Genomic DNA, 8552 nt, shown 5'->3' with positions numbered 1-8552 from the left:
TGAGTAAATCAAAATTTATTTTTAACACCATGTCATTTTCAATGTTTAAAAACCTTGTAAATCAGTGGGAGCCCTAGTTCCCTGGGACAGCATGCCAGAGGTACTGAAATATGTCATCTTTCCCTGCAAACCCCCAGCAATTCATCCAATCCAAGTCCACAACTTCAGAAAATTAGTTGTCTCTTTAAGTCAGTCTACTTCTCAGGTTCCTGGTTTTGCTTTCAAGGAAGGGAAGTCAAAATATGGTCAAACAGGGAATCAGTTCAACTTCCGCTTAGATTTGTGTAAGCACGAGTGAGAAGGCCCCACTGACTCCAAAGAATAGGGCACAGTTGAGATGGATTATTTCCTTACCAGCTTTGTGAAAATGGGAAGAAAAAGACACTGCAGAAAAAAAAATGACTACTAGAAGATCCAGTTGATAGATGACAACCTCTTCATAAATGGAGACATCGGCTCCTAAAAACGGGAAGGGCCTGACTATGCAGTCTGGATCAGATCTGGAATCTGCCACATGGAATAACCATTTGAAGAACAGCTCCTCTTAATTTTGAAGGTAGATAAAATACGTGGAGAGTGTGAAACAAGAGAGGAGAAAAAGCCCCAAACCATCGATGAGAGAATGCTGACATCAGAGTAGTATAAAAAAATTTCAACTGAGTTTTTAGTGGTGGTGGCTAATTTCTGTTGTAGGGCCACAAACTTTGACCAAGCAAAATAGTAGAAAAGGCTAGAAAGAGGGGCTTGAAGACGATGGATTTTGACTCCTGATTTTATTATTGAATTTCTTTTTTTCTATTTAAAGTAGTCTTCAGTGGCTGGGAAGCCTGGCCTCCCAAAACCAGAGTCGGTTGGAGCTGGCTGTTGGTGTGGAGGGAGTGGGCTGGGGGTGGGGAGGGGGCAGGGAGACCCCGCTCTGGTGGCGGTCCTGGGTAGAGAAGTCAAACTGCACTTCACAGAGCCTGGGTATTGTGGGAGGGGATGAGGCAGGAGCGGCAAGATGGGAAATGGGACCCACCTCAGTCCCCAGCTCCATTCTCTTCTAGTGTTTCCCCACTGGTGGCATTCTCTGCAGTCTTGGAGGCCTGCATTTCAAAACAAGGTGAGGAAGACAAGTCAGTTTCTAACTACTTGGGGAATAGTGGCTAGAGGACAAAAAGGGAAGTATCTTGATTCTCTGGGGCAAGGCCAAGTGGGGTCAGATCAGGATTCATAAAAATTGGTACCCCACCATGACCCAGGAAAGTAAAACACCAGTCAGAAGAGTATGGTCATAACACACCTTCTTTTTCTTCTTTTTCTGGGTTTTCCGACTTGCAGAACTCTGGAGGAGGGCCTGGAAAAACAAGAGGAAGAAAGTAACATTTTGAGGAATGTGGAAGGAACACAAAGTGCTCCTCTCAGCACTGTGGTTCTTTTTAGGACTTTCACTCACAGGCCACAGGCTACATGTTCACACAGACCTTTAGCTCTGCATCCTGGACCTCCATTTCTGACTTGTAGAGGTCTGGCTCAAAGGGACCGCTGGTTATCCGCATAGGGCCATTGGGCATAAGTAGGACTGTAAATTTAAACTGGGCAACAAATTCACCTATGGGAAAAATGAAGACGTGCTTTGATAAAATAGTTCTTTATTATAGTTGGCTCTTTTCTAAAATTGGAGAATGGTACCACATAATCAGGGCTCCAAAGTAGAATTCTCTTTAGAACTCACCTTCCTTCTCATAGAGAACATTAAATGGTTGCAGCAGCTCATGTTTGGCACACTCCACCACACCCATCCGAGCCTTCTTCTCATCTTCAAATGCTCTGGTTAAGGAAAGATGAAATTCAGAGAACTCCTTAACTCCCACATCAAGCCTTACCATTTTGCTCTTGTTTCTTTGCTTAATGTTTCTTTCTTTCTTTCTTTTTCTTTTTTTTTTTTTTTTTGTGGTGATGACTAGACCTAGGGAACACATGCTACGCTTGTATCCCACCACTTAGCTATATCCCCAGCCTCAGAAATTGTCTCTATCGTTACACTGAAATCATGCTTAGGGCTGCTTATATTAGCCCCAATGAGATGAAGACAGGATGTATGTGTACGTATGCACTACAAGTCTGGGCAGGAGGGGAGAGGAAGGGAGGGAAAAGCATTCCTGGTTGCATAGTCTGAGTCAAACTGGTTCCAAGTCCTGTTCTTGCTAAGTGTAGTACCTTAAAGTAAATGGCATAGCATCAAAACGCCTTTCCACCTCACTGAAAAAGGCACGTGAAGTCTTCATTTTCAGGCCATATTGTTTGGAGGGGTCTCGTTTGTAAATGGTGGTTCTCTGTCCTGCATCCTTGGCCTGAAAGAGTCAATCAGGTCACATCTGGCCTGGTGAACACACTCCCCTTCACTCTTCTTGTTAGCTTTTATTTTCCTCACCTTGCCCTCTCCTGAGCTGACAAGAACATCCACAGCATATACTTCATGTACCTCAAATTCAGCTTTTTCATGGTCCTTTCTAAAAGGAATAGAGAAAAAGGAAACCATTAAGAGTAATGAAGGCTGGGGATTTGGCTCAACAGTATAAGCACCTGCCTGACAAGTATAAGGTCATGAGTTTGATCCATAGCACCACACACACACACACACACACACACACACACACACACACACACAGTAATAAATAGCTTCCAGGGTCTGGAGTAGAAGGGAGATGTGGTTAAGCAGGGAGCATGGGGAAAATGGTGACTAGTGTGGTAGAAGAATGGGGCTGGCACTTACTTCTGCTGGTCTGTGGGATTCTGGATAATGGTCTTCTCTCCATCGATGACATGCTGCTTCAACTGATGTGACAGCATACCTGCAGACAAGACAAGGCCTGTGGTACCAGCTATCCAGAATACCAAAAGGTCCAAAGCCACCCACTCAGGTAGTCTGACCATGCAAGCGAGGTGTCTAGCTATAGAGACAAGGTACTGAAGTTTCCGGCTCAGACTGACTATAGCCAGGATGAGGGAGCAAAAGCTGTAATTTTGCTAAATTATTCATTCTTGGGTCCTTGATCCTGTTATCGAGATCTCACCTTCTATTGGTGTGCAATTAAATGAGTGCGCAACTTTGTTCCAGGCTTCTGTCACTTGTGTGTTCTACAAGTACAAAATCAAACAAAGGTGAGATATTAGGAGCTAATTGTCTACTGTGAGGTTGAGAAGCATAAAAGGTTAACTGATTCACCCAAGGTTAAACAAATAGGTGGAAGAACCTTGTCATAAACAGTTTTTCCCATGTAAAGTATTTATTCCTTTATACCTGGCATTCTATCTGTGAAAGAGGGGACAACAAACCTTTATTTTCCTTGTCTTTATTTTTTTACTCCTTTCAAACAAATCTGATCTTTGTTATTCAGTCCAGAAAAACAAAAACAAACCCAAAGCGGGCTGGGGATTTAGCTCTGCGGCATAAGTGCCTGCCTTGCAAGCAGGCAGTCGTGAGTTCGATTCCCAGTACCGATAAAAAGGAAAAAGACGGAAAAAAAAAAAAAAAAAAAACACCCCAAAAGCTAGCTAATATTTATCAAATATTTATGTGCTAGGTACTACCATAAGCACTACACTGGCATACCTTGAGAATAAGGTATAATTTTATTTTTTGCATTTTATAAATGAAGGAATTTTTTTTGTCTTTTTTTTCTTTTTATCGGTACCAGGGATCGAACTCACGACTGCCTGCTTGCAAGACAGGCACTTATGCCGCTGAGCTAAATCCCCAGCCCCTGGGTTTGTTTTTTTGAGACAGAATTTCACCTATATAGTTCAGACTGGCTCTGAACTTACCTGGTACCAAAAAGAATACAAAATAACATAACATAGTAAATACATGTGTAATACAATAATAGCAACAGCTAATTACTGTTTAACATGTATCAGGTTTCCATTCAGAGGATTTTTCAACAACCCTATGAAGTTAGGTATCCCCTTGAAGACAACCAAAACAAAATAATGCAATTAAGTAGTAAGATTGAGGATGAAACAAAAGTTAATTAGATGATTGAGACAACAGAGCAAAGAAAAGAAATAAAGGGCCAGGGATATAGTTCAGCGCCACAAGTGCCTGTCAGGTAAGCACAAGGTCCCGAGTTTGATTCCTGGTACAAAAATAAAAATAAAAATAAAGAAAAGAAAGACAATGGTTTGCTGGGTGATTGCAAGTCTATAATCCCACTTGAGGCAGGAGGGCGCAGGGCTGAGGCCAGCCTGGGCTGCATCACCAGTGGCTACCTCAAAAAAAAACTAAGAACTTAGCTGGGCTGGGAATATAGCTCAGTGGCACCGTGCCTGCCTAGCATGTACAAGATCCCAAATTTGATTCCCAGAACACCAACACCGAAAAAAAAAAAAAAACAAAACAAAACAAAACAAAACAAAATTAAAGACAGTCTTTTGAGCATTAAATACAGCTCTAGAAATGTTAAGTATTAGCGAAATGTCTCCACTGTCAATCTAACAGGCTTAATTCTAATAGTTCATAACAATTCTACCACTCTTATACTTCCAGCCTTGCAAATCACAGAACAAATTTTAGTCTATTTTTTCCTGGTTCTGGATATTGAAACTTTGGCCTTCACATTGAGCTACATATAGACTTTTTTTTTTTTTTTTTAAGACAAGGTCTTCCAAAGTTGCTAAGTGCCTAGCTCAATTTTGTAACCCTATTTCAGCCTTCCATAGTGCAGCCCAGGTGCACATTACCATGACCACCTTTAGCCTCTCTCTGACATCTGTTTACTGGTACTGCTACCTTTCTGACACCTTTTATCATTTTTTAAATATGCTGTCAGAATTGAGTTTTTAGGTTTGTCTTACATATTAGCTACCTATCTCATTATTTTGGGAAAAGATGCACAAATTAAAAAACAATCTCAGAGTCAAGTATTATGGCATATGCCTGTAATCCCACCATTCAGGAGGCTGGGGCAGGAGGAAAATCATAAAGTTGAGGCCAGCCTGGACTATATAGTGAGCAATGCTAGTCTGAACTACATATAAGATCCCGTCTTATAAAAAACAAACAGGTCTGGGGGTTATAGCTCAGTGGCACAGCACCTGCCTAGCAAGTACAAGGTCCTGAGTTCAATTCTTAGTAAACCAAACCAAACCAAACCAAACCAAACCAAACCAAACCAAAAATAACCCACAAACAGCTAAACTACTAGAGAAATTGTTGATTCCACATAGAGTAGTTTTAAGTGCCTAATGCATATTTGGCTCTGCTAAGCTTTGCAGTTAAGATATATATACCTTACCTGGTTTCCAGGTTTGACTAAGCGTAGAGCAGCTTCAGCACATAGGTGAGCTGCCTTAATGACATCTGCTTTCCTCCCAGTTACTTGGGTTCCCTGTAGATAAGGAAATGGAATCAGTGTCTTCCTAGAAAGTTTACTAGTTCAGCCAACCATTTGACTGGTGTCTACAGGCAGCTACCTACCTACCTGAGGCACACCAATGATAAAAGTGTGAGCCACATTAGCAATGAAGCCATCGACGTGGACCCCAAGGTCACTGAAAGGCAAGTGGAGCACTGCATTAAGAAGAGGCGTTATAGAAATGCTCAGGAAAAAAAAAGCTCTCGAAGGTTTAACCTTACATTTTTACCAAGTCACCTTCCTTGAGAATATAGTCCTGGTCACTCTTCAAAGGGGAGAAGTGACATACACAGTTATTTACCGAAATGCTGGTAGGAAAGGCAATACCTGTAAAAAGAATCATCAGCCTTACTGCCTTGCTCTCTCTCTCAGGAGCCCTACTGCTCTTTAGAGAAATGAAAGGGTGTTTTTCAGGGACTTGATTAAAATCAGTTTGGACTGGGTAGGAAACTGTCCCATTGCCACTCCAAATATCAAGTGGAACTAGAGTGGTGATTATATCATAACAATAAAAACAAAGATCAAACCTGCGAAATTAAGGGAAGGATTTTTTTTTTTTTTTACCTTTCTTCATTTCCTTTTCTTTCTTGAAGATTTTTCCCGTCTCTTCCATAATCATGGCATCACCTTTCTCACACAGACTCAATACTGACACACCTGAGCTGGATGCTTCCACCAAAGATCGAAGTACCCCTGGGGACAAAAATCCCACCGTGAGTCAGGCACAGTGGCACACTCCTGTAATCCCAGCACTTGGCAGGAGGATTGTTTCAAGTTTGAGACCAGTCTGGGGTACAAAATGAACTCAAGGCCAGCCTGAACCACATAAGGAGACCCAGTCTCAAAAAGACAAAACAAACAAACATCCACAAAAAACAAACAAAAACAAAAAACACAACAAACAAACAAAAAAACCCCCACCATGTCAGCTCTGTGTGTATTTATTCACCACACAAGTAATACTTGGGAAGCTGCATTCACTGTCTAATAATGTCTACTACCACTGTCCTGAGGCTTACAGGGGAAACAAGTTTTGCTTCCTGGAATGGATCCACCTATAATCTCAAATTTCTACCTTCCTTTCCTAAAACAAAAAGGGCAACACTCCCTTCTTTCCCTTACATTATTATGAGACAATTGGGCATATACAATTTTTCTCTGTCAAGGCATCAGGCTTCCAAAGATGGTATCTTTGGTGTAAGTGTTATGAACTTCAGGGGATTCTTACCAACATATCCTATATACATGCAAAAAAGCCATAAGAAATTTATAGGCGTCAGGGACAACAAGGTAGACACACAATTGCTGAGTTGAAGCTGATGCATTGTTAAATATTACCTCCTCCTCTTCTCAGACACCCTAATTAGGTGTTAGTAATTTCAGCAATTTTACTTATGTAGTAATTTCAGTAATTCTACTTATGTAGAATTTATTTCCTCACAAACAAGTATAAGCCTAGTGGACTTAATTTAAGGTTCCCAAGGGACCCCATGGCTTATAATTTTTAGAGGGTCTCAAGCTTCGTGACCCCAGTTTCAGTATGAAGGATCACAAGCACCTCCAGTTACAAAATAAGAGCATCGCTTACCCCAAGAGTGTACTATATACTAAATGTTGATTATGTTGCACTGTTCTGTTCACACCCTCTCTATGACCCAGATCCACCCTGAATTTAGTCTGATTTTTTTTTTTTTTTTGAGATTTTGGCAATTCTTTGGGACAAGAATCCTTTGACAAGGTTCAGTCATAGGACCAAAGGCATTCTAACTACCTCCTCCCACTACCTCTACTGTTAAAACACATAAAAGCCCAAAGACAAGGAATTTTTATCTAAGTGGATCTTAAAATATTAAAGTGAGGCAGGTCGGTGGCATATGACTGTAATCCCAGTGGATGAGGCAGAAGGGTCACTGTGAGTTTAAGGCCAACCTGGGATATAGAGTGAGATCCTGTGTCCAAAAAAAAGTGAACTGGAAATAAAGAAAATGAAGAGTGAAACATTGGCTTAGAGTGCTGGGAACTGTTGAGAAACAGCATAGCTCAGGTAAGTATAATTCGTGACACTTATAAAGTCAACCAGTCTCTCCTTTTCCAGTACTGTTCAGAAGTCTGCATAGTTGGGGTGAGAGCAAGAACTAAGACACTGTCAAGTCCCTAAGATCACATTTGGAAAACTAAGGCCGTCCGCACTGATTGGAGGTGGTAATAATGAATAACTTCCAGAAAAGCCAACTAAGTGCCCTCCAACGGCCTCCTGAGTTAGCCCAAAGAAGGAAGGGGGCCCCCATCAGGTAAGAGCTGAAGGAAAGGCGCTAGCAAAGCACGTGGTAGGGAAGCTGGTGTCAAGGACCGCAGCGGAGGGGGAGAGGAGCCAGCGATCCGAATGGGGACTAGGCAACACGTGCCCCAGCTCAGTTCCTGGGGCCCGGAGCTGTGACTGAATAGAGGGGTGAGAAGGAAGCTAGGCGCTTCCTTCTCAAGGTGGCCTCGCTCCTACCAGTGTCAGAGGAAGCAGAGATCAGAACTGAAAGGTGAGGGGCAGGAGACGACGCGCCTTGTTTCCTTACCGCCGGCCTAGGGTCCCAGCCTGCCGGGGGCCCTCTCTGCGCTCCTCTCGGTCCCCGGCCCGCACCTCCACACTCCAGCCTGGACTGGTCGCTCAGTCCCCAGCTCGACACCAGGTCTTCCTACCACGCCGACCCGGCGGACCGGTGCGCGACCCTCGGGAGCTCACTCCGCAACACCCTGCCGCTCCAGCCCCTCCGAGGACAGCCCAGCACCTTTCCCTCTCAGCCTCGATTCCCGGACCCCTGAGGCCGCACTCACGGTTGGCGATGTCGCCCCCCATCTTATACTTGGTCACGACCAGGTCTTCGGCGATAGTTTGCTCCTGCTGTTCGTCCTCGCCCGACATCTTCTCAACACCACTGCAGCTTCGCTTCCCTTGAGCCGCCGACTCCGTTTCCCTTCCCAAGCCGCAGGTTGTGACCAGAGGCCCCTAGATCCACGAAGCGAGCGCGAGCGAAAGCTCCAGCAAGCAAGGGAGCGGGCGGGCAGGCGGGTGTCGAGAGCTAGAAGCTGCGAGCGCGCGGGCTGAGGCGCAGGGCACGTTGGGAGAACGAGTCCTGCCCACTGCCTGCTTTCAGCCGCCCTTCT

At 43.7% G+C, this 8552-nt stretch overlaps 1 protein-coding gene across 1 annotated transcript; it reads right to left on the bottom strand.

Annotated features, from left to right (window-relative positions):
• Pa2g4 (proliferation-associated 2G4) lies at positions 1-8500 on the bottom strand. Its single transcript, XM_003476195.5, has 13 exons — positions 8223-8500; positions 5961-6089; positions 5618-5723; positions 5463-5532; positions 5277-5369; positions 3057-3120; positions 2756-2834; positions 2414-2492; positions 2200-2333; positions 1715-1809; positions 1464-1591; positions 1283-1336; positions 1-1085 (listed from the first exon to the last, which is right to left on the bottom strand). Exons 1-13 carry the CDS (start codon positions 8308-8310, stop codon positions 1020-1022), a joined length of 1185 nt encoding a protein of 394 aa, XP_003476243.1. The 5' UTR covers positions 8311-8500; the 3' UTR covers positions 1-1019.
• Between the last annotated feature and the right edge of the window lie 52 nt (positions 8501-8552).

The sequence above is a fragment of the Cavia porcellus genome, unplaced genomic scaffold, assembly GCF_034190915.1.
Source record: "Cavia porcellus strain 051 isolate PalLab524CR breed Dunkin Hartley unplaced genomic scaffold, mCavPor4.1 scaffold_8, whole genome shotgun sequence".
NCBI classification, from domain to species: domain Eukaryota; kingdom Metazoa; phylum Chordata; class Mammalia; order Rodentia; family Caviidae; genus Cavia; species Cavia porcellus.
Note: the sequence above shows the minus strand (reverse complement) of the source record. Positions and strands in the feature narration are given on the sequence as shown.

Coding starts and splice junctions, on each gene's coding strand:
- Pa2g4 (XM_003476195.5), bottom strand. CDS start 8,310: ATGTCGGGCGAGGACGAACAGCAGGAGCAAACTATCGCCGAAGACCTG. Junction 1,810..2,199: donor GCTATGCCATTTACTTTAAG/GTACTACACTTA, acceptor TTCCTTAACCAG/AGCATTTGAAGATGAGAAGA. Junction 1,592..1,714: donor TGTTCTCTATGAGAAGGAAG/GTGAGTTCTAAA, acceptor TTTTTCCCATAG/GTGAATTTGTTGCCCAGTTT.